At 40.5% G+C, this 26,685-nt stretch overlaps 1 protein-coding gene across 4 annotated transcripts in view; it reads right to left on the bottom strand.

Moving 5' to 3' along the window:
• The window catches only part of ARMC2 (armadillo repeat containing 2), a 132,459-nt gene that overhangs the window by 79,996 nt on the left and 25,778 nt on the right, over nucleotides 1–26,685 (bottom strand). For all 4 annotated transcript variants that reach the window (XM_059083647.2, XM_067011572.1, XM_067011573.1 and 1 more), the window contains exons 6-10: nucleotides 17,698–17,774; nucleotides 13,293–13,391; nucleotides 8,500–8,675; nucleotides 2,639–2,741; nucleotides 1,152–1,375 (exon numbers count right to left, since the gene is read on the bottom strand). In XM_059083647.2, coding sequence (XP_058939630.1) covers nucleotides 1,152–1,375; nucleotides 2,639–2,741; nucleotides 8,500–8,675; nucleotides 13,293–13,391; nucleotides 17,698–17,774 — 679 coding nt within the window. The remainder of the gene's footprint in view (nucleotides 1–1,151; nucleotides 1,376–2,638; nucleotides 2,742–8,499; nucleotides 8,676–13,292; nucleotides 13,392–17,697; nucleotides 17,775–26,685) is intronic.

Here is a 26,685-nt window from a genome sequence, read left to right as displayed (position 1 = left end):
GAATGGTTACTAAAATGTTGAAGGTGGATTATCTAAGGGTGAAAATAATTCAGGTGATTTTTACACTCTTCCTCATACTTTTTTTTTGCATTTTAACAAGAAACATAATAATTATATAACCCAAATAACTATTTTCACTGAGGGAAAAATTTGAATAACTCCATAACACTGTCAGCATGAAAATAATGTTTCTTAAGTCTCCCTAGCCAAAAGATGGCACATCCAGTAGAATTTTGAATCACTCATAACTAAAGGAGGTTTTCACAGTCTTTTTCGAAATGGAGACAGACCACGAAGTCCAAAATTAATAATTATCATATCCACTTTAAGCATCTTTAAGACAGGGCCTAAATCTAATTTTTAACACACTTTCTGCAAGCCTTCGAGCACACAGTCCTTGATCAAGCCCCATTAATTGACAAGCACATTTCAAATCTCATCAATTATTACACCAAAGATGCTATTATCTGATATACAAATGCTATTAAAGAGTAAAATCTCTTCTAAAAAAGAATACGAGACCTGAAGCAGCTCCAATGAAAATAATTCAACTATGAAATTTAATCTGCCACAAAAGAAGTAATGAAACTCTAACACATAACACATTTTTTCTTCCTGCCCTGGTCATACTAAATGTATCTGGCTTTGCTACCGCCGTCTACACACGCCCTCAACAACTGTCCACTCAGTGTCATTAAATTCTGTTTTCTTTATTGTAGATACAATATTTATGATATAAGCTACCAATCATCATGAACAATCTCCAGGCTAGACCTGTCTTAAACTCTGAAAGTTAACACTCTGCCTATTAAAATTCTGATTATAACATGCAATTGTTTTGAAGAGGTGCTAATTTTTCATTCTTCCAGGCCTGCTTTCTCCGCAGGGTAGTGGAAATAGATGTCTACATGCTGGAGACCTGCTCCATGAAAAGCCATGGAATAGCCTTTCCAGAGGAAATGGGCACACACAGGGCAGAGGTGTGGCTAGGGCTGCCACCCTGATCCCCGAGGCCGGGCACCCCCACCTGGCTACAGAGAACAGCTCACCTGTTTCCTGTTACACCCACTGGCAGGTAAGTGGTATTAGACAACATGAAGCAACATGAAGACTAACTTTACACGTCTAACTCTTTCACGTAAAATACTTACTTGGACTAACAAGTGGCCTGAATTAGGCAAACATGTCCCAGATTTCTTGGTGTTTTCGTTTATTTGCATCATCAAATTCATCAATGTTTCAACAGCACCTTTGCCAATCATTTCATGAAGAAATCCTGGATTTCCAGAAATGAATTTGATCACCCCCATGCAGTACAAAAAAGCTTCGGTGTTAGCTTGCAGCTCTTCACTTCTCAGGACCTCCAATAATGATTCTGTCAAAAAGATGAATTGTTACAAATGGATGAGTAGAACAGCTGGAAAGAGAGATGTTAGCCAGAACCTACATTCAAATGCTTGTGAAGAGTTACTCATATGGCATAAAGAGGAAAACTTACTTTTAGCTAAGACAAATCTCTGTAACAGTAATGACGCAAAAAGATGGGATTATTATATGTAAATAAGAAAGTGTTCTTTTAACTGAGTGCCATTCCTTGCCTCTTATTAATATTTGCCAAACTTTATTTTTGGTTACAAACAGTTTGAGTTATTATAGAATAACTAATAATCAAAGCAATTTAAGAGTTACATTTCAACAAACCTTTAAGAATATACTGGTTGCTGTTTGAATGGAAAGTTAATCAAGATAGGAACTTTTAAAGGTATCTTAACAGTAGAAAGGGGTGCTTCGAATATAACATCCACCTTTTCCCAAGACAACTTAAAGAACATCCATCAAAATAACATACAAGTACTAGGTTTTAGGATTAATTCAGGCAGCTCTGATAAAGTTAAACATGCCTATCTCACATTAATTTTTGTTAATGTCAATGTGATCATCTGTCAGAACCTTTCTTTGTTTTTAGTCTGTTACTCTCAATGAGCTGATTCAGTGTTAGAAACTTCTTTCAGTACTGGCTTTGTCCCTGTCTGCTGGGATTAAAAAAAAAAGAAGACGACCATTTATCCTATGTTGCAAAAAGAGGACTTAGTCTTTTCCATGTTGCTGCCTTCCCTTAGATCAACAATACTAATTCATTAAAGATTTCTGTTTAGGTAACTATTTAAGCATCTTAATTATTTAAAGGTATATAAAGAATTACACATTATTACCTAGATAATTAGAATGTATTACAATTTCTCTACCTACATGTTTGAAACACATTTGACACACTGTGATGTCAATTTTATAAAGATCAAACATTTCACTTATGTCAAACACTATTAAATGTATTTTTTCTAGTAGTAAAACCAAGACCAGGAAATGAATTTTTAAATAGGAACCACTTTATAAATTATATATTATTACTATAGGCATATTAAAAAAAAAAGCAGGCTATCCTCCTAGGTTCCAAAGGATACATTAAATGAAACATGGAAAACATAGAGGAGAGAGAAAAAACAGACATCACCTAACTTCTGCATATTGTGAGAAAATAAAATATTCCAGCTATCATTAACTATAACTTTGCTCTCCAAACTTTTCATTCATACTCAAGTACAACATTTGCTCAATGGTAGTGCTGAATAATACTCACCCAGAATGCCGTCATTTTGAATCAGAGAATCATTCTTCTCACTCCTGCTAATTTTAAATATAAGCTTGCAGACATTAAGAAGATTCTTTCCACTCACTTTAAGCTGCAGAGAAAGAAATCACATTTCCACTGCAGGGAAATAAAGATATGCCATAATTTTTAAACATAAACATCTAATTTTAAAAGTGCAGCAGGAGAATTTTTAAAACATAAATAAAAGTTCTAAGGAAATCAACTTTCAAAAGTTTTGGCCACATATTTGCCAACTATGGTATCTAATTAACTCACTTATAGTAAATATAATATAAGTGATATTTAGAGTAAGCACATTTTAATGATAAGCCTTTATTTCTCACTTCATAAAGTCTCATGCTTATATGTGAAATTATTACTTTTTAAAGAATATATGAGGAAAAAGGGGGGGGCTGATGTTGATAAATTTAATTAAATGGAGTAATTGCCTTCCACAAAAGTAAAGGAAGATGGATACTAAAATTTCAGATTAAACTAACCTAGAAAAGAATACATCATGGAGGTGAAGGAAAAAAAGACAGGGAAAAAGTACAATTATATTTATCATTTGTATAAAATAAAATGAAAAAGTAATATTCTTTGATAATACATATGTATTTATTACAATATTTAAGTCTATTTCTGGAATGCTTTGAGAAAATCACAAGTACCGTTCAAAGGTTAAAATTACCTTCTAAATCACAGAAAAATATTCAAGTAAATTAAGCAACAAGGAAGTATACTCTTAAAAAAAAACACAGTATAGGAGGACTGAAATGGTCTAAATTAGCTGCATATTTATGTAAAGTAGTACAAATAAAAAATCCTAAATGCCCAACATTTAGGAATAGTTTAATAAATTGTGGAACATCAATACTATTCATATTAAGCAGTCACAAAAGTATAACAGAGAACACCATGCATAAAAAGACATAACCTACTGTAAGATGGAAATACTATGTGCCCTCATTGCAAGAGTGTAGAATATATTTGTAGGAATGAGGTCATCCGAACAAATAAATATATCAGAGTGAAAAGGATGGCATATAGGTCATTATTTTATCATTAAAAAGTATCCTTTAAAAAAAAGGGTCTTCCCTGGTGGCACAGTGGTTAAGAATAAGCCTGCCAATGCAGGGGACACGGATTTGAGCACTAGTCTGGGATGATCCCATGTGCCGCGGAGCAACTAAGCCCGTGCATCATAACTACTGAGCCTGCATTCTAGAGCCACAACTACTGAGCCCACGTGCCTAGAGCCCGTGCTCCACAACAAGAGAATCCACCGCAATGAGAAGCCTGCACACCGCAACAAAGGGTAGCCCCTGCTCGCCGCAGGTAGAGAAACCCCGCATGCAGCAATGAAGACGCAACACAGCCAAAAATAAATAATTAATCTAAAAAAAAGAAAAAATTCCTTTAGAAAAAAAGTATCCTTAAAATTATTCAATATTGTTTACTTATTTTTTAAATTTTATTTATTTATTTATTTATGGCTGTGTTGGGTCTTCGTTGCCCCGCGCTGGCTTCCTCTAGTTGCAGTGAACAGGGGCTACTCTTTGTTGCAGTGCGCGGGCTTCTCACTGCGGTGTCTTCTCTTGTAGCAGAGCATGGGCTCTAGGCATGCGGGCTTCAGTAGTTGTGGCACGCAGGCTTCAGTAGTTGTGGCTCATGGGCTCTAGAGCACAGGCTCAGTAGTTGTGATGCACGGGCTTAGTTGCTCCGCGGCATGTGGGATCTTCCCAGACCAGGGCTCAAACCCGTGTCCCCTGCATTGGCAGGTGGATTTCCAACCACTGTGCCACCAGGGAAGCCCTCAATATTGTTTATTAATGAGTTTTCAGCTAGTAAAAAAAAAAAAGATAATGGAATTTGTCAGACATATTTTTAAAAGATTCATTCTATGTTTGATCCACAAATATTATTGAGCTCTTATTGTGTACCAGGCACTGTGCTGTTTGCTGTAGGAAATACCAAGGTGAACGTGGTCAGCCCCGAGCTGGAGAGAAAGGGGGAGGTGACTATTATTCATGGAGCAGCTTCTGTCTGCCCCTCTGCTCTGGTGCTTTTCATGACATCTCAGAGCAAACCCTGCAAATTAGCTGTAGTCATTCCCATTTTGCAACTGAAGAGTCTGCTCCTCAGATAGGCCATGTCATCTCATCTCAGCATCACCTGGGTGTTTATTAGAAATGCAGAATCTCAGGCCCCACCAGCCGTATTGAACCAGAACCTGCATTTTACAACTTTGCCAGGGGATCGTGTGCACATTCAAGTCTGAGAAGCTCTGTTATGGAAGGCTCAGAAACTGCCACACGTGGCAGAATGGAAATTCTTTCTGTTCTCAGGATGAAAAAAGGAAATGGAAACTTAAAAATTTTTTTTTCAATGTTTAGGTATTTTTAAAATGTTGTTTTAAAACCTAGGGAAAAAAAGCTGACTAGAGAGAAAAAAAATCTGTATCAATGGAAATATATATTGCCCTTTATATTTGGGAATATATTTTAATCTGTTGGCAATCTTCCACTACATTATGAGCCTTTGAGGTCAAAACCATGATTTGTTACTCTTTCTATATGTGGAACATAGCATCTGCTATGTACTTAGTGAAACTTGTTGAATAAATGAATGAATACAACTACCCTCACTCCCCACTCCAAGTCTTACATGTTTAGTGAAAAGTGGGAAAGGAAAAAAAAAAAAAAAGAACACCTGGTATCAGAGTTTTCATTAAAAAACCCCCAACAAACCCCACCATTTCCAGGCCTGCTATAAGGTCAGTTTACATTCAAAGCGAATTCCTATACCTTCTCTTTTGGTAACTGTAAAATTATGACTTTGAGACAAAAAAGACAATAAAACATTAAATTATATGCAAGGAATATAACCTACCCTATATAAAACAGCACTTGCCCCAACACAGGCCATTCCCTTTACTCTGCTTTATTTTTTTCCCACAGGGCTCATCAGCCCCTTTAGCACTTTAAGTGTTTACTCTCTGTCTCCTGCTACAAGGCCAGCCTGCAGGGCAGGGGTTATTTTATTCACTTTCATTCCCTCGCACAAAGTAGGTTCTTGCAGTAGGGTAGTTCACCTTTATGTTAAACATAGGAGTTTATTTTATTTAAAGCAAACTTGGAAAATTAAAGAAAAGGGAAGTTTAAAAATCACTCATAACACTGCCACTATATATAGTCACTGTTGACATACTGCTATTTCTTTTCAGTTTTTCCCCCTGTATAGGATGTCAGATTGTCCTCCCTTCCTGAATGTAGTTGCTTTCACACTGTATATATGTTTGTACTCTAAAAAAAAATCTTAAAATCGGCAGATATATTTTTGTAAGATTTTTTTGATACAAAGGTTAAAATGAAAATGGCTATCTGGCAAACCCCACTTAACCAAAGAATGATGGGAATAAAACACAGACCTACTAGAGCATGGACTTGAGGACACGGGGAGGGGGAAGGGTAAGCTGGGACGAAGTGAGAGAGTGGCAGGGACATATATACACTACCAAATGTAAAATAGCTAGTGGGAAGCAGCCACAAAGCACAGGGAGATCAGCTCTGTGCTTTGTGACCACCTATAGGGGTGGGATAGGGAGGGTGGGAGGGAGGGAGACGCAAGAGGGAAGAGATATGGGAACATATGTATATGCATAACTGATTCACTTTGTTGTAAAGCAGAAACTAACACACCATTGTAAAACAGTTATACTCCAATAAAGATGTTTAAAAAAAAAAAACCAAAGAATGCAAGAAATCAGAACTAGCATTATACTCACTGGATTTTTTTAACTATAAATAATTTTAAATGTCTGAATTATAATATTAAACTGGTAGATAAAATATTAGCAGAAGTTATTTTTAAAAATTTTAGTCCTATTATCTTCAGTATTTTGTCAAATTTTTTTTTTCTTCAACAGCTTTTTATGATGTCCTTTAAAAAAAATTTACGTAGGGGGCTTCCCTGGTGGCGCAGTGGTTGAGAGTCTGCCTGCCGATGCGCGGGACACAGGTTCGTGCCCCGGTCCCGGAAGATCCCACATGCCGCGGAGCAGCTGGGCCCATGAGCCATGGCCGCCGAGCCTGCGCGTCCGGAGCCTGTGCTCCGCAACGGGAGAGGCCACAACAGTGAGAGGTCCGCGTACCGCAAAAAAAAAAAAAAAAAATTTACACAGACCCCCATTACCAAGGTCTAAGGGAAGCAATGTCTTGCCTGGAGCATTACAGAAGATTCACATGGCAGATGAGAAGTAGGACTTCGTGGTCGGTCCTGGCCACCATCTACAGCCAATCCAAAAGGACGGCCCACCCACCTCCGCACTCTGGACTGTAGCCGAGAGGTCTTGCCCGATTCAGCCAGGAGGTCAGTGTCATGGAAAGGGCTTTATCTAAACATGTTTCGTTCAGAATGTGTTCACTGCCTGGCCGACCGCAGCCTTTTGCCCTAAAATACTTAAATTGTGCCATGTATATAATTAATTTGAATGGCACCTTTAATAACCAAGATGACATTTTCTCTGCAGAGCATTAACAAATTCATGGCATTTTCCTTCTTCCTTTCTCTCTTTTATTTATTTACTTACTTGGTACAGAGCACAATGTCTAGGATGAAAAACAAAGGCAGTCTCTGGGCAGCTGGTTGCTTGGGTCCAGCCCAGGGCAGCTACACCAGTAGAGCCCTCCAGCCTCACACTGGGGTCTCCTGGGCCAGGAGGTGCCCCAAATCCGGAACTGGGCAAGCGTGCAGCTATCTTTTCATCTCTACTTATAACTTCTGACTTTAAATCCTCCCTGTGGTTTATGCTCTTTCTGTTTCATTAAAACTGATCCATTTTCATCAATGAGAGGGGATTAAACTACTACTGAAATCATTATTTCAAGGAAATGTTGCTTTCTGCATCACATATCATATCACAGCTTTTACAAAGAGGGTGAATAGTTTAGGGTGGCAGCTAAATAAGAACGTACTTCTCCAAAAAACTGCATAGAATATGTAGTCAGAATATTCTGCTTTATGAAATCCTTCAAAGTAAGAAATAGTGGGCACCCTTACTAAACTATTAGTAAGTATGCCAACACTTACCTTCACTGTGTACTTTAAGATTTTAAATTATATGAATTATGGGTGTTAATAGCTTTTACTTTTAAGAAACCAGGTAAACAAAGCTTCATTCATTTGTTTTAGCGGCTCTCTTTGAACAGTCTGTAATAATTGTGTCTTATCTTTTGGTTCCAACTGTTTATGGCTGTGACAACAAAGGGCTGCACTCAAACAATGATATCATTTTGTTTGAGACAGAGCTTCTACAGACTTTTATTAAAGGTGTCTGGCCTTTTCTTCTAACACCTCACAGGAGCCTTCTAATACCACCTTCCCATGACCACTAAGCAGCTCGTTCTGTTTCACGCGGCCTCATAAAGCACCTGGCCACTATGACCACAGCCCAAGTTATCTGAAGTTATTTATTAAATCACGTGATAGAACCAAGCATCCAGCAGAAACCGTAGGGCAGAAACCATAGTCTGCTCTCCGATACTGATCTCCAGTCAGGTTACCTGAGCGACTGTTTTGAATGTGTTTGCCTGTTGTCACGTTCTTTTAAAACCTGCCACAGTCCATGTGTGAGCGTTTATTTGAACATTTTATCTGTACTCAGCCTTAGTTCCTTAGATGGTACTTTCTGGTCAAAATTCTGGGATGTCAGTTTACCACCTTAATTTTTTTTCAAGATTCTAAACGAACACACTGCATTTCTAATCTTCTTTGTAATATTTACAAATAAAGCATTAAACAACTTTTACGTGCTACAGTCTACAAGATCAGAGGAAAGAAAAACTTACTGCTAGAATAATTTTTGCAAGTTTAAGGCTCAGCAAGTCTGAGCCAACATCAACTAGATTATATAGGGTCTTCAGGAGAATACTTCTTCTCTTAAATTTACTTCCAAGCATGTTTCCTTCCTCTAAAGCGTGATGAAGTTGTGTGCAAGCAGCACAAACCGTTTCAATGTTTTCTTCTGTCAGGGCAAAGAGAGCAAAGCAGAACTTACTCATTGAGGTCAAGTTTACAAGTGTGTCAAACTCAGAAGGTATAAGTAAAACCCCATAATTATTTCCCCAGACATCTTCAAATTCCTGAACTATGTTTCTTTTTTTTTCCATTTCTCATCATTTCCATCTACCTGATTTTTTTTTTCCATTTTGTAGCTCCATCTCCTACCATGTTGACTTCTTTACTAATCAGTTAGCTTATCTAAAACACACAGTCTTTCAAAGAGTGTATTGAGAAGTGGAACTGCATTATCTCAGCTGCTCTCCTTTATTCCTGATGAGCCACCCACCAATGCCCTGCTCAGGGCCCCAGAAGCATTCCACTCACGTCTCTGCCGTCGACCCTCTGCCACACAGTTCCAAGGGCCCAGAATGTTCTCCTTACCCTCATCCCTACTGATTTTGGTCCTTCAAAGCTCTGTTTACTTACTAGCTCCTCTAGAAAAAGTGTACCATGCAACATTCAACAAATACTGTTATTTTTCACATATATATGTATGTTGTGTTACATGCCCAATGCCCTCAAATAGATGTCATGCTAAGTGAGTAGGAACCATGTCTGACACATCTTTGTACCAATGGTGCATGGTGCGGTGAAAATACTGTACTGACAGCCTATAACATAGTTTAATGCAGATTCATTTTCTAATAAGTCTATTGATAAAAATGATGATCAACATTTTCCTATGAGAATAATGCTCATTATCGGAAAAAGGAAGGTGCAAGTGGAACAAAATCTCAAAATGTCACCACATCCACCATTATTTGGAGGTGGGTATTAGCAAGGAGGATAATAAAAAGGAGACTTTAGTTAGGAAACGGGAGACCTAGACCACTTCATTTTATAATTAGAATTCTGAGGAAAGCAATTTTTGAAAGTGGTAGCCCTACCAACAGGCATACGAGGAAGAAAAGTAGCACACAAAATAGAACATGAGGGGAATATAAGGATCCAAGGTATAAGGCATTCATTTGAAAAATATTATCTCTGATAGATTCCGTCACAAAATTTAAAAGTAGGAAACCAATCTTAAATAAATACCATAATGTGCTCTTGAAAGCCCGCATAGAGGAAGTGTGTGCCTGCAGAAGGAAATGACTCAGGCCATTTTTAGCTCTTTTCAACAATAACATCTAAGAAAAAATTTTAAACCTCAATAGCTAAGTAACCTTCCATGCCTTTCAGTTACGCACTTAAATAAATGAATTGATGGGAAATGACTTAGACTAACTTTAAATAAAGGGAAAAACCTGAGCTCTACTGTAAGAAATAGTTTTGTTTTGTTGTTTTATTCTCCTGTTACTGGCAGTTTCTTCACAAACCCCGAGTCCAGGCTGAGGGCTACTCAGCTGAGGGCAGTGGATAGACTTCAAGGTATTTTTCTAATAGTTCCCTCCACAAACTCTTCAGCCTGGTGGGTTCTACTTAAGAGTAGCTATTTTAGCTTAAAAGAAATTTAAAAGGAAGGCTCCCGGGTCAAATTTTAAACTATTGATCAAATTACCTCTTTCTACCAGTTGGTCTGTTATAACTGCCATGTAGCCTCAAAAGACAGCTTGAATCTAAGAGCTATCAAGATTCTCAAGGGGCTAAAGCTAGTGGGTGAAAGTTTGATGAGTAACAGAAAGCAAGGTAGACTCAGAGTAACTACTCCCCATAAGATACCTATTAATTAGAAAGGGAAAAACAGTGATTTTACAGTGGAAAAACCTGGCAGACACCACCTTCCCCAAGTGATCAAAGTCCACATCACCAGTAAAGGGCCAAATCAGCATCACGTGCCTCCTGATATGATACACTGGGAGGGACACAGCACCACTCATGCTGCACACTGCCCCAAATACCTAATAAGCATCTAATGGTAAGAAAAAAACAGACAAACCCAAGCTGTGGGGCAGTCTATAAAATAATTGGCCTGTTCTCCTCAAATACATCAAGATCATGAAAGGGACATGACAAACAACTGTACTTTCTTTCTATAAAGGAAATCACTAGGGTAACTGGCAAAATCTGAATAAGGTTTGTAATTTCCAGGCACCTAACAGAATGCCCTTGTTTCTAAAAATACATGCTAGAGGGGGCTTCCCTGGTGGCGCAGTGGTTGGGAGTCCACCTGCCAATGCAGGGGACGCGGGTTCGTGCCCCGGTCTGGGAGGATCCCACATGCCGCAGAGCGGCTGGGCCCGTGAGCCATGGCCACTGGGCCTGTGCGTCTGGAGCCTGTGCTCTGCAACGGGAGAGGCCACAACAGTGAGAGGCCCGCGTACAGCAAAAAAAAAAAAAAAAAAAAACAAACATGCTAGAGTACTTAGGTATATGGGGTATCATGATGGCAACTTGCTCTCAAATGGTTCAAAAAAGGGAAAAAAAACAATGTGTGCGTGTGTTGGGGGGGGTGTACAGCAAAAGAGCAAGAGGGAGAGAGGGAGGCAGGGAGAGAGAGAATGATAAAGCTTATGTGGTAAAATGTTAATATTTTGGGAATCTGGGGGAAGAGCATACAGGATTTCTCTGTACTATTCTTGCAACTTTTCTAAAGTCTGAAATTATATCAAAATAAAAAGTAAAAGAAGGAAAGAAAGAAGGGAGGGAGGGAGGGAAGGAGGAAGGAAGGAAGGAAAGATCTCAAAGGGTCAAGTAACCTAGTCCTACCACCCCTTGTTGTTCTTAAAGTTGTCTATGGAAGAGATGTCATCCTTCAGCATTTAATAATCCCCCAAGATGGGAGTTTCATCCACGTTTCAAATCCCAAACTCCTGCTATGTTTTCTGTTAGTGCCTGTGGAGACAGAGCCCTCAGAATCCTCTTAAAATCCTTCAAGCTGAAGACTTTCTCCAGGACAGGCCTCTGTGCTGCCCCTATCCTCCCCAGTGTGCTCCTCCTGGTATGTTTTCTTCTTTAACCTTTGCCCAGATTGACTGCTCTTCCCATTCTTTTTTTTTTTTTTTTTTTTTTTTTTTTTTTTTGTGGTACGCGGGCCTCTCACTGTTGTGGCCTCTCCCGTTGCAGAGCACAGGCTCCGGACGCGCAGGCTCAGCGGCCATGGCTCACGGGCCCAGCAGCTCCGCAGCATGTGGGATCCTCCCGGACCGGGGCACGAACCCGTATCCCCTGCATCGGCAGGCGGATTCTCAACCACCACGCCACCAGGGAAGCCCTTCCCATTCGTTTTTAGGCACATTTCCTAAAATAAAGGACCCAATGTTAACCAGGCTATCATGAGGGTGAAAATGATTGACCCTAGAGGGAACAACAAAGTTGTCATGGTCTTATTCTCAGGGTTTTGAGCTGCAGTGGACTTTGGTGATGTTCTAGCCTCGGCTATGCCTCACCTGGCAGGTGAGAGCACCTCTTCGCACAGAGATCAGGGGATTCCCAGCCATCTGCTTCGTTAGCAGCACCAGGACCGGAAACCCCATCCTGGGCTCCCACATTAACCAGAAACACTGCCAACCACCATCAGAGAGCCCAGGAGGGGTGAGGTCATTTGAACCTTTAAGGAAGTACGTCTTTTGCACAACTTCCCTGGTAGGTTGGTGGGAAGGACTCATTTACTCTGCTTCTCCTAGGGCTTTTTCCCGTGGCTACCATGCTGGTTCGCTCATCCAAGGAGCACTCATTCCACAGTTGTTAGTGAGGGCCTCATGTGGGCTGTGGGCCAGGCACTGGGCTCGGCCCTGAGCCAGGACTGCAGCTCCAGAGGAGCCCATTTCAGCTTCAGGAGTGGAATCCCTGAGGAGCAGCAAGGGGGCAGAAGGTGGGATGGGGGGGTGGGCATTCCATAGGTCAAGCTTTCCATAGGTCGCCTTGGCAGAGACCCATGAGTTGTGAGCCTTCCTTGCTGGGGCATGCCAGAGTGTAAGGGTTGGGCATATCCCAGGCCACTTCCTGTTCTGAGTGGCCTCCCTGACACGCATGCTCAACCTTAGGAAAGAGGACAGACAGTCCTCCCTCAGGATCCACAGGGGATTGGTTCTAGGACCCCTGCATATACCAGACTCTGTGGATGCTCAAGTCCCTTGTATAAAATGACATAGTGTAGTCGGCCCTCCATATCCGCGGGTTCTGCATCCTCGAATTCAAACAACCACGGATCAGAATTCCATTTGCAGTTGGTTGAATATGTGGGTGTGGAACCTGCAGCCATGGAGGGTCGACTGTATACGTTTGGATCTAGAAAACCACAGGCACACCTGCCAAGAATGCCAGTCTATGAGACTTAGTCAAACTTTCAGAGGCCTGAAATCTGTTTTTTCACTATTTTTCATGAACTGCCACTCTACAGTGTTCAACCTGGCATTTCCTTGGGAAGAGGAGGTGATAATTTATATTCCAAAGGGAATTTCAGAAGTAGGTTCTTTTGCTGCATTTAAAGTATAATTTTGCTCACTGAAAATTAAGTTTACATGTATTGATACTATCTAATACATACATTACTGGGTAAATAAAATAGATGACTTCATTTGTTTTTGAACATGTTCACAGAAATGATAGTCAGTGTGCTGAAAATATCAGGGCAATGAGGAACATATAAATAAGTGCAGATATTTTTAATGTAAAACAACTTTTTTTTTTTTTTTACCTTTTTCTAATTCACGCAAAATCGGTACGATCCTTGTATTCCAAAAGACTTCACCTACTTCTATTTCTGTATCCTTTTCTTGCAAGTCAAGTTTTGAGTCTGCAATAGAAACCCAGAAGAGGAGAAAGAGCCATGAAAAAGCAGTTATAACTGGAGCACTGCCATGAGACTGTGTTATCCATCCCTATAATTAACAGACTCCAGAATTACATTACGCTTTGCCCCCCAAGCCTAACTAATTCTAATTAGAACTACATTTCTTCTAATCAAATCATCCCAAACTAAACTCAGATAAGATAATGTAAAGAAATCAGAACTTTAAACTCTGGGACACTGCATAAAGTCTTCAGCTTTGTAAATGTTGAAATTATTACCAGTGAGGCAAAGAGTTTGGAGTTGTTTTTGTTTGTTTGTTTGTTTACTTAAACATATCCCTCTGTAATATAAAATAAATAGAAAACTATTGATATGAAAAGAATAAGGATTTTGAAAATGGTTAATGAAAAATTTTCTGAAAGGGAGGCCTGCAGGGACTATCTTTCCTATAGAAAATAAAATGTCCACATTATTGTGAGGCCAGCGCTGTTCACGCCTGTGGCTTTGTGGGGGGCAGTTGGAAGCCCGAGCTCTGGGTGCTGGCAGATCTCAGTTCAAATCCCAACTCCATTACTGATGCACTGGGTGACAGGGGTCTGGTTTCTTATCGTTTCTGAGCCTCATCAGCAAAACAGACATTAAAATATTTGCCTTCGGGGTTATGAGAATTCAAAGACATGATATAGGCAAAGCTCTGAGCCCAGTGCCTAGCATCTAGTAACACTCAATCAATATGGATTTCACTTCCCTGATTAAAAAACCAACAAACAGATCATCACTGTCTGAAGCGTATCGGGCTATATGATGTCACCACATCACCGAGAAGAGATGCTGCCTGAGGATGCAGGCTGTGGAAGGGTAGTAGCTCCCACAGCTTGTGTACTTTAGATCCAGCAGGCCTGTATTTAATTTTTGTCACACTATGAGGAAGTCCCCAAACTGTCACTATTTTCCAGATGAAGAAAGTGGGGCTCAGGGTTATTAAGTTACCTGCCCAAGGTCATAGAGCTCCATAGCCCTTGCACTTGACCCCTTCAGGGCCATTCTGCCCTGAAGCAAACTGGAAAACTAGAAGGTAACTTTGGGGAGAAATGTAAATCACATTAGAAACTGCAAATCATGATTACATTTCACGCAGGCAAGATCTCCAGGTCTAAAACACTGAAAGCCTAGCCGGAGTGGGCACCGCTGTGCCAGGCACTCAGAAGCAATGCTACAGACAAAATCCTCAGCCTTCCTTCTCTGAAGGCCACCCCCTAAAGCCCTCACCTGGCACCCAACCTATACTGGTTCAGGGAGTCCGTGCCTGCTTAGTGCAGACCTGGTACCAATTAAGTGTTCCCGCAGTAGGTGCCTGGACCCTAAAAATGTCACATGGAGAGTTAGAAATCATAGGGGCAATCAGAGGGTTCTGCAGAGAGAGAGACAGAGTAGTGAAGGGGTGTGTGGCCTGTATATTTTTAGGGTGTTTTAACTCAAAACCAAGACAAGCTGACCAGGGAAGCCTGTTAAGAGCACGGGTTCTAGAGTCACTGTCTGGGTTTGACTCCAGCTCTGTCACCTACTAGCTGACTTTGAGCAAGTTGCTTCACTTTCCCTCTGTAAAATGGGGTAACAATGAGCACCTCCAGCTATTGGGATTAAGGGCTATTATCTTCCTTTATGTGCTCCTGTATTTTCCAAAACCTCTCATGTACTTGTATTACTCTTGAGAAAAAAATACACGACACATATTAAATTTTCCAAGCGGTGGTGATGTCACCCAGGAGAACCTGGACAGCTCTCCCGCCCAGCGTACAGGCCTTTCCCTGACGCTCCGTGCTGGAAACGGCCACCCCCAGCTGCCGTTGAGTCCAGGCTTGTTTTTATCAAGGCCAATGCACACTGGGCATGAAGAGCATTTGAGCAGCAAAAGCAGATAGAAAGGATGTCAACAAAGCTGTTATTAAACGATGTAGGTGCTGTCAATGGTTTTAATGGCAAGGTTGCACAGAATCTGCCCAACCCAAAAGGAAGAATTCACCAAAACACATAGTAGAATTGTCTTTAGGACAAAACCAGTCCATATCAGTTCACAATCCCTTAGCCAAAACCTTTGGGACCAGACGTGGTTGGGGATTCAGAAAATTTTGAATTTGAGTAAAAGGCAATATGGTGCCCACGCTGCATGACATACCACCACCAGCGGGGTCTCCTGAGGCAGCACCCTGCAGCAAAACATATGAATACTAACACTAAGGAAACAAAGACTATAACTGGCCTCCCATCGGTGCGGGTCAGGCATTGCCACTAAATGAGTGTGTGCAGTATTTCAGCTTTCAGAGCTTTTGGGGTTTCAGGATTGCAGACCACCATCTCCATCTTTTGGATTATTACTTTTATGAATCTTCCCTAACATTGATAAATTATGGTTATGGATCCTAAAAGTAAACATGACTATTGAAGCAATATGAAAAAGCCATAATGGCTCATATTCCCAGGTATCAGGCATGGTCAAAGTCCAAAGTATGCGAATAAATTCAACATACATCAAGGCAAGGGGAAAGCCAGGAGATAATAAGCCAGGCAAAAAATATAACAGACAACTATTTATGACACACTTAAATTTATTAGAAATACAGACTTCAAGTCCAATCAGTTCAAATCAGCCTTTTCACCTTCTATGTGACATGTTCCTTAACAGGACCGCTCTATGAGAAACCATGATTATCAAACCGTTTGTCAGGACAAACAAAACTGATAACATGTTCACCCCAGGAGGAGCTGAATTACAGGGGTGAGCCAGAAATCACAGAGCAGTTTATTTAGCCTTTTGGAAAGGAAAGGCCCTCATAGGTCCTTCTGAATGTTTCTGAGACTTGTTTCTTCTCAGAACAGAAGTTTGCCAGACACTGTGGTGTAAGTCTGCTTTCAACCCTCTCCCAGGAACCCCTGTGTAAGCAGTGGTGTCCGGCTATGGCCTTTCGCCTCACACACCTCCTCCAACTCTGCTCTCCACAAAAACCCCATTTTATACACTAACCCAGCTTCTACCCTAGAAACTGAAGCCTGGAGTCATGTGACTACTTTTTAAGATCCACAGATGACAAATAAATACAGTTTGTCTCAGTCCTGGGCAACAACCCATTTAGAAAGCACTTTCATCTAGGTTCACAGTTTGCTAAATATAAAAATTATGATTCAACAGGAAATTGGGTAAGTCAAGCAGAAATTTCAGCATGTTTTTGAAGATTCTGCTGTCTCAGTTGTTATAGTTCTTAACCGCAGCTTCGAGTTCTGGACACAAAAACTTGACACAATGTTTATTGGCTGCTGTTTTTAGCATGTACACGTAAGATGCTTAGCAACAATGCTGATGCGGAAATCAGTCTATCTAAGATTTTCCTGAGTACTACAGAAATTCCCACTGGTCACAAAAGTCATTTAATTGATAAGAAATTAGTTCTGAAGGTAATAAAATATTTTGGAACTGAATATTAGCTTGGTTTCATAAAAGTTCATGTGCACCAAGAAAAAGTATGAATATAACAAACACCTGTGTACCCACAAATAGTTTGGTCAAATACTAACTGTATTTTCATTCTCCTCCTTATTTCAAAGAAATAAACATTACAGATATTGTTAACGCTCTCTGTGTGCCTACCCCATCCATTCCCCTCCCCAGGCGTTACCACCACTCTGAATTGAATGATTATTTTTATCATGCTTGACTTTACATGTTTACCACATACATCTGTAACAATAACCAACACGTCATTGTTTTTCCAACTTAATTTTTTCATGTAATGTTACGTTTGTAGTCATTTCATTTAATATTATAAATGTGCCCTGGTTCATTTTTCTAACTGCTATGTTCCATTGTATGAATACACTTTGTAGCATTTCTAGCCTGTGATTTATATTGTTATATACTTTCTCAAACAGTTTAAAGTTGCAAAGGGCTGATTTCATATAGTTAATATAGTTTCATTTAAGGGAGCCATGATTTTGACTCAAGTATTGAACTTAAGAACAATGTGGATGTCAAGTGCTTTTACAAAATAATTTCTGTTCAGTCATTAAGATTGTAATCTACAGATGCTTGAGGCACTAGAGCTGGGTAATGGTAAGAGTGCTAAGACTGTTGTGAAAATAATAAAAATTTATTAAAATAAATGCTGACGTGTGACCAAGCTGGACTAAGTTCCTGGAATTTTCAAAGAGTGAGCCAACATCAGACATCTTTAGTGCAAATGATTATCCTATAGAAGGAGATTCTGAGGATAAGAGGAAGGAGTGCTGGGGACCTCTAAGAACACGGGAGACTCACCTGTTTTGGCGTCTAGCCTGCTCCGGTCTGAGCTTCGGGAGCATAAGGAGGCCCTTGAACGCCTCTTCCCCTGGCCCCTGGGAGGAAGAGGAATACACACAACACTCAGCACAAAAGCCAAAGCAGTTCTCTTTTTGTAAGTGTCAAGAGTCAAGAGTTGGCTAAATATAATTTCTAAGGAAACCAGAAATGAAGTTTGGTACTCCATACCTTGCTTAAATCAACCTCTGATTTTCAACTGAGATTTATCTTTTAAAGACAAGTCAGATTTGCTTTACAATATGAAATACAGCTACTAGAAACAACAACAAAATAAATCCAAAGTTTATTCTGCAAATCAAAAAAAAAAAAAAAAACTGATTAAGGATCTACACCACAAGAGGTCACTGTTGCAATAATAAAGAACTCTGGTATGCTTGAATCACAAAAGCCTAGTAGTGTTTAGGGGCTGGAAGAGACCTCTTTCTCTCAAACTCTGGTACACACGTGCTCCAGGCAAGAAGACTGTTCCCAAATTGGTCAGATGTGACGAGGATCACACAGCAGGGTCAGATCTGGAACCCACGTCTCATTTTTCCAATTCACTGCTCTTTCCACCAAATCACTAAGTCTCCTGTCTCCATTTTATAATTTTAAAATTAATTAATATTCTCTAAAAATTTTTTTTTAAGAAATATTTAACATGATAAAAAATCGAAGGTAAATTCAAGCAGTCCCCAGATGACAAATATTTTGTGTTTCAAATGAAAATTTGGTGGCTGGCCAACAGCAGGATAATATGCCTGGGTTTTTTGTTTTGAAGCTTATATACAATGTAGAGATGGTCTATGAAGGACATAACTTCTCTTCAGCTAGAGCTGATACTTAAAACACTTACTTGTAAATATCTGTACAAAATTCCAAGGTAAAAAAAAAACTACTTAGAGAATAATAGTGCAAGTTTTACTACAAAAATTTCATTTTCGCCATCAAATACAATATTTGTCACAAAAATCATACAGAATGCACACTCATGTGGCCAGGGTCACCCATGAACATCTGTGGCTGTCCACTGCTCCTGCTTCCTGTGTAGTGAGATCCTCAGCAAATGTTCAGTGCTGTGTCTTGGCCCTTGGCCTTGACTACTGCCCCAAGGATTCGTTTATCCAAATATCATTTTTTCCATAAACATTTCCTTAAAAAAAAAACACTTGATTTAACACTTCCTTTTATCATACAATAGAGAAAAGATCGAGTTACTCTCCCCAAAAGGGTCTAAGTATTTAATACTCTGAAACAATTGCTTTATTTTTATATACAGTAAAATCATAGATCTGGTGGCAAGATGTTCTGGCCAATCCAAGAAAGAAATGGGGATGGGATCCTTTCTGTCAACACTCTCAGAGTAGAGATGCAAATGGAGATCTCAAAGAAGACAGAAATAAAGAAAATCAACTCTATGAAAAGGTAAAATACCAAAAGTTTGGCAGGGTGTAAGGCCAAGGAAGTTCCCAGACTTCAACTCTAGAAATCACAAGAAAGTTTGAGGACCATAGAGACAAGCCTTTCTTTTCATTATGGTCCTAAACAGCTACTGAAATCAAGCAGGATAGTTTGCATCTAATGCAAGTTCCTGATCCATCCTCCCTGAGGACATGGCCGTGATGAGGCTGCCTCCGTAAATACCACATTTGTGCGTCCTCATCTGGAGGGGCGGTTAAGAAGGGTCCTTCTTATCGAACACCGAACCTTGACAGTGCTGAGTCCTACTGGCTCTCAAGAAGAGCACAGGGATGGCACCCACTAATCCTCTGTGTGATCGAAATGGTACAGTGGCTGAGTGTGCAGGCTCTGGGCTCAAATCCTGGGTCCAAGTACTGTCAGCCATGTGGCCTTGGTAAGTTACTTAACCTCTTGGCCTTGTTTTCCTTTTCTTAAAATGAGGGCAATGTCTCTACTTAGCACAGTGACTGGTACATTTGAAGAACTTAATAAATTGTCAATATTCTTTTTCCCTTTTGCTCCAAGTCAATAAGCACCTGTCTGAGCAGCCCAGGGCTGGGTGTTACTGTGATAAAGAACGTATAAGACATTGCCCAGAAGTTTAAAATCTACTTTGAGAAACTAAGGAAGTTTTATATTTTTTAATGGAAAATGCTAATGGATTCTCTACTCAAATACTAGAACGTGAAATTCAGCAGGTTACAAGGACCAGAGGGATGCTGGGGAGGAAGCGATTACTGAGAGGGAGAAGTGGGCCACAGGGTGGGACTTAAAAGAATAAAAGTCAAACCAACAAATGACATCACTGCTCTCAGTGGGGGACAGTAGCACGATTGAAGGTAAAGAGGAGCCCGAGAAGCCTAGTGGGTAGGGTAAGGGGGTAATTGCACAGGGCGAGCAATTTAGGCATAGGTTTCTGCTGGCAGGGATCAGGAACAGCTGTCTGAAACTTTGCATTGAATCAATGGACCCAATTAGATGGGTAATAAGGATCTGTCCTAGGTTCTTATAGGAGGAAATGGTGAGATTTGGAGTTACGTGATGACAGAAGTATTTAGGAGAATTGGAGGGAGGTAACAAGGACTAATTCTTTGAAGGTGATAGTGGGACTGGAGAAGTAGGAACAAATTCAAGAGAGCCTATAAATGAAACGTTGATAGGATTCAGCGGATGATTTCAGGCAGAAGAAAGATGAAAAGGCAGACCTGGAGGGACAGGACAGCAGGGCTGCCATACAGAAATGGGGGGGTTAGGGAGCAGCACAGTTTGAGGGGTGAAGCAGGTCTCTGCTTCGCCATGTTGAGTTTCTGATGAAAAACGGAGCATCAGCAAAGGAGATGTGGAAATCAGGAAAGGAGCTCCGTTAAAAGTCAAAGCAGTACACCGGGACTAGAGTTATCAGAAGGGCGGCTCAGAGACCAGAATCTCAGGACACGGCCTTGTCTCAGATAGTCACAGGTAAAGGACAGAAACGGGAAAAGGAGTCCAAAGCAAGGAGACAGAGAAAATATGCTCTCATGCAGTCCAGCGTGTTGAGGAAGTGAGTATGATTGACAGATCCAGGAAGATGAGGACGGAGGAAGAGCTGTCCGGTCTGGAGAGGGTAAGCCTAACAGGGTTTCCGTGGAGCAGTGCAGCTCAGGACCCAGAGAAGGCATGAAGCGGGGAGAGAGGCACCCAGAAAAGAAATTCCCTCTCTGCTAAAGACTAGATGCCCTTGTACTCAAAGAAGAACTGTCTCACTGTAACTTCTAGCCATTGATCTTGGTTCTCCTAACGAAACAAAACTTTATCCTTCTTCCTCTTGACCACCCTTCAAATATTTAAATATGTCGTGGTCACCACTTAAGTTCATCTCCTATGGCTTAAATCCTATGGTTCTGCCACTTCTTAGCTGTGTGACCTCGGGTTATGTTTTTAACCTAAGCTTTGGTTTCCTTATCTGCATATGAGGGGGTGGTAAATAACAGTGCCCCTCAACGTAAGGCCGTTGTGAGGATTAAACGACGTGATGCGGAATCGCTTAGCACAGTTCCAGGCACACAGTAAATACTCAGCAAGTGTTTACTATTATCATGGCTGTCATCACTGTTGTCATGAACAAACTCCAGTCCCTTCAACTGTTCCTCATCAAATCTCTTCGTCAGCCTGTTCAGTTACTCAGAGTGAGTGTCAGTTTGTCTGGAACCCAGCACTGAGCTAAAGGTATGGCCTGAGGAGCAAAGAGGAGAGCTTCTAAATGATGCAGCCTAAAACCGCGTGAGCGGTATTGGTGGTCACATCGCAGTGCTGGTCAATTCTCGTCTTTTCTTCCATATGCAGCTAAAGGCAGATTTCCCCCATCTATGTTGGACTCCTCATTAAATTTCAGTGTTATACTTGGCAAAGGGTTTCTGCCTATTAAATGTTTCTAGATCTCGATTCAAACATCCAGTATAATTGTTCTTCTTCTCAGCTTTCTGTTCCATGCTGTTAAAGACCATAATTAAATTTTTTTGGAATATCTTTTGATGTACCAAGAATAAAACAATTCCAGAAAATATTCTTTAAAGCTCTTTTGTGAAATCCTTCTTAAAGCCCCAATAAGACCATTTCATTAGGATATCTTCATCTACAAATAACAGAAACCTAATTCTAACTGACTTAAACAGTAAATGGAATTTATTGGCTCATGTAACCCAAAAGTCAAGCACTAGGGGTGGGTTTTAGGTGTGGTGTGATCAGGGCACTGGCTCCATCTTTCTGCAATTCGCTTAGCTCTGCCCTTCCTGTGATTCCATCTGTAATCAGGTTGGAGTCCCGAGGGAAGCATAGTGGGTATGGCACTCCCAGGTCTCTCTGCTGTAGCCCACATGTTTCAGAGCAAAAACAAGGTCCTCTCTTCCCAATCATTAACAAGAATCCCACCTTTCACTCTGAACAACCAGAACCAAGTTCTGTAGCCAAGGCAACGTCATACACTGACTGAGTTACTACTGCCCATCCATGCGTCAGTCACATTGGCAACATCTACTTCTGGATCATTTACACTCTAAAGAAAGAAAAGTATATTTCTTTAAAAATATTCCAAAATTCAGATTTTGCTATAATTCAGACAGTTCTTCCAATTATTATGACTGAGGTTCTTTAGTCAGGGGTCAGCAACTTTTTCTTAAAGAGCCAGAGAGTATATATTTTACACTTTGTGGGCCAAGTGGTAAAACAGAGGCTATTAATGTAGGTACTTTTGTAACCATTTAAAACGTAATGATTTTAAAGTGCAGAAAAAAATTCTAGGCTTAAGGGCTGTAAAACAAACAAACAAACAAACAGATGGCTGGCCAGATCTTGCTCCAGGGCTATAGCTTGTTGACTCCTTCTCTGGAGCAATAGCTAAAAAGATATTAAGAAGCAGACTTAATGGTAGGATTTGGAATTAAGAAAAAAAATATAATAAATTTATTTCCATTTGGGAAAAAATTATATGTAAAAAATGGAAAAGGAAATTTTAAAGGATATATATGATAAAAAGAAATTTAGGAAACGTGAGCTAACAGTTCCCTTGCCCTAAGAAGATGACACTTCATTTTTAGAATTAGACTCAAGTTGTATAGATTCCAGTCAGGTAGTAAATATCTTAGGCTCTGCAGTCACTCAGTCTCTGTCACAACTACTCAGTTCTGCGGCTGTAGTGTGAAAGCAGCCAGGGACAGTAGGTAAATGCATGGGCGTGGCTGTGTTCCAATAAACCTTTATTTACAAAAACAGGTAATAGGCTGGATTTGGCCCATGGGCCTTAGTCTGCTGGCCCCTGCTTTGTAGTCTCTCTTATTTTTTTTACTGCAATTTAAGAATACCACCACCAAAAGGTGGTGGTCCCTTTATCACGTCTGCATAGCCTGAAACACCAGACACACAGTTTCTAGACATTAGCACTCTGTCTTAATAACTAACACTAAAATAGAATTCTACTTAAATGGTTAAATAGAAACACAGTGAAAGGAAAGAACATGATTTTAAAGGAATGGTCCTAAGATCAAAATTTTGATAAAGTCCTCCAAGGTAACCATAGCATTGGGTTGGTGGTCCAAGATTTAAAATATACATTTTTAAAGATTATGCATATATTCTTGTACCTTTTTCAATGATCACTAACTGGTTATTACTCAAGTTCTATATGCAGAAACTTGATTAGACACTGTTCTGTAGCTAACCACATTAGCTTAACTTAGTTAGGCTTAAATTCCCTTAGCTTAGAGTAAAAGCCCACAGTTTCACGCTCCCCTTCACCTTCACAGCTCCAGTTTCAAGGCGCCTCACGTGAAGAGCGCTGTAACTTTTCACCGCGGCAGCTACGGGTACTTCAGCACAGGGGAGAGTTGCTGGCACTACCCTCTTCCGTGCCGTTACTGTGGAAATGATTCCACACCGGCTTCCACGATCTGCTCTCCATCCCAATGTCCTAGTGGGCTGCTCCAGCTCACACATCACCATCTCCCACCAGAACTGCTACTGCTCTCCCGTCTCCAATCGTCCCTCACGTGGCTGCCAGCGTCACTCTCCTGCAAACCTCTCAGCACTCCACGTAGTCTACAGCCCCGGGACCCATGCTTCCGCTACACTGGGCCATCTGCCTTTCTCTGAACCTGCCACCAGCAAGTCAAATCCCCCCCTGCTTATGCTGCTCCTTCAGCAAAGAACACAGAGCCCCACCTCTATTGAAAACCAGCCTCAAGGGGCATCCCAAACTCCACAGACCCCAGGAAACCTTCCCTGATCTTTAAGTCAGAGTTAGGTGCTCTCACCTCTAAACTCTCAAGGCGCTTTTTTTCCATTCTCCTTTCATTCCTCCAGCATTAGAGTCAATCATTGAACAGTGCTTCTAAAACTTTGTGTGAATTCATATCACTTGGATACCTTATAAAAATGCAGATTCTAATTCAGCAGGTCTGGGGTGGAGTGTGAGATCCTGCATTTCTAACAAGCTCCCAGGTGATACTGACGCTGCTGGTCTAGGGACTGCACTTGAGCCTCAGAGCCTGACATGCTGGTGAGGTTCTCATGGACAGGGTCCATTCGTGTATCTCCCAACCCCCATAGCGCAGGGCTTTGCTTATCAACAAATTCTTATCGAACGGAAGCTGTCAAATAAGGTGGGATACTACAAAGTCATTTTGATCAATGACTCTCTTTTCCGAATGCAAACAGTTTCTCAGCCATATTTACTTAATTTCTTAAAAGGATAATGATGACTTAATTATTTTTGAAAAAATGATATATTTATTATTTTTTAAGGCCAAGCAATATAAGAAGTACAAAGAAGATTTAGAAAAACATCTACGATCCCACCATCCAGAAATATCGTTAATGTGTGGCAAACATCATTCCAGACATATTTTGCATATATTCAGATGAAAAGATAAAAGAATGAAAGAACAGAAGGGCGACTTGGAGGGAAGGGCAGATAAAAGATACATATAAATGGGATCATACCATACGTGTCATTGTAATTAAAAAGTATGAAGTATAAATTTTACTTGAATGTGACAGAGAAACAGAAATTGAGGTGAAACTGAAGGAACTGTAGAACTTCAGATGAATGGGTCTTCACAAGAGACATTAGTTTCTAAAAGATTTCTCTAAAGTTAAGAAAAGAATGAAAAACGTTAGGAGGGTGAAATCACTCTTTGTTAACTATATATTTCAATTTCAGACTGTAGCTACTGACAAATCTATTCCCTACTATGAAGTGAAGCACTTAGTACTCACACTTCCTCCCAAGTACCAGTTTTGGTTCTTTATGCTAATATTACGCTGTCAAGGTTTCTGTTCCGTAACCATCGTTTTCAGAGTTGTTCAGCTTTAATTCAGTATGAAAACAAAGTCAGTACTCACCATGAATGCTTTTACCATAGCTTCTCCATCTGAGTTCTGAATTTTGACTCATCATTTTGTTGTCAAAAAGTTTTCTAGAAAGTGCATGAGTACTATAGTCCCCAAATCCATCTGCATTTGAAAATGTCTGTTGCCTTTTTGCTGAAGGAACTTGGCTGGCAATGTAATTCTTGGGTTATCCTTCTTGTACTTAGGACTTCATAAGCCTTACTCCACTGTCTTCTGGCACCGAGAGGAGCTCTAACAAAGCCAGAGGCAGCCTGCCTTTTTTTTCTTCTATGTGACTTGCTTGTTCAGCCTGATGGCCATAGGATACCTTCTCGCATTTACCCAGACAATCAACAATTACTAATGGAGTGTGTACTATGTACTGGGTAGTATTCTGGTGCTGAGCACTATTGGAGATGTCTTAGTGCGGATTATTCCATATCAAATTTTGTTGGGACATGATGTGTCCATTTGAGCTTCAGATTCAAATCTTTATTTCAGAAAGTTGTCTTCTATTATGTTGATATTTTTCTTTTCATTATCTCTGCCATTCTCAGTGGGTTGTTGTGAATATTAAATGAGTTAATACATGTAAATCACTTGGAAGAGTGCCTAGCACTTAGTCAAAGTAAGATGGAGGAGGAGGAGGGGGAGGGGGCGGGGGAGGACGACTTTCCTCTTCAGGAATACAAGTGTCATTCCTTCCATACCTATCTCAATATCTCTGATCATTTTTCTATTTTCTTATTCATTTCTTTATGTATGATTTCCTCCAGCTTATCCACCATGTCTGATTGCATTTTCAGCTGCTTTTATTCTCACTTTTGATTTCTAATGTGGCTTTTCTCTCCATGTTTATACATTTTTCTTTCATTTCTTTTCTGAGAACTGTGAGCATATTTTCATTCTTTATGTGGGCTTAAAATCCCTAATATGAATTCTCATAACCCAACAAAGAGCTCTTTTCCTCTTTTTTTAAAAAGAGGGTAACAACATTGTCTGTAATTTCTTTGACACTATGGACAATTGTTTTAACTCTCCTTATTCTTGGAGGGTAGATCCTTTTGTGATCCATTTCCTCCATCTGTCTTTTGTTATGTTCCTTACAAAGCCCATGCTCAAGTTCCATGTTAACTCTTGTGCTAACATTATTTATCTTGAAACAGAGCCATGTATTTGTTGAAGAATGAAAATGGTCCACAGAGGGAGAGAACTGGGGTGCTCAGTAGCTTCAACTTTAGTTTTCCTGAATATCCATCCACCAGGTCTGTTATTTTTCTTGACCTGCAGTGCGTGTCCCCTTGGTTTGTATGTACCAGGTTTCATGACTCACAGAAAAGCCCCTTTACAGGTTAGGTTCTTTGGGTTCTACTCTATCAAACTCCCTCCCCCATAAACACACTCACCAACTGGCTGGATCACAGGAAACGAGGAGAACGTGTCACCCTCAGCTCCATTCCCCCTGTGTCACTTCACACTCTGGATCTTTTTCTTTTTCTTTTTGGCCGTGCCACACAGCTCATGGGATCTTAGTTCCCTGACCAGGGATTGAACCTGGGCCCTCAGCAATGAAGACACGGAGCCCTAACCACTGGACCACCAGGGAATTCCCCACACTCTGGATCTTGAAGGGGGCCTCTACTG

Source organism: Kogia breviceps, chromosome 13, assembly GCF_026419965.1.
Source record: "Kogia breviceps isolate mKogBre1 chromosome 13, mKogBre1 haplotype 1, whole genome shotgun sequence".
Classification (NCBI taxonomy): Eukaryota; Metazoa; Chordata; class Mammalia; order Artiodactyla; family Physeteridae; genus Kogia; species Kogia breviceps.
Note: the sequence above shows the minus strand (reverse complement) of the source record. Positions and strands in the feature narration are given on the sequence as shown.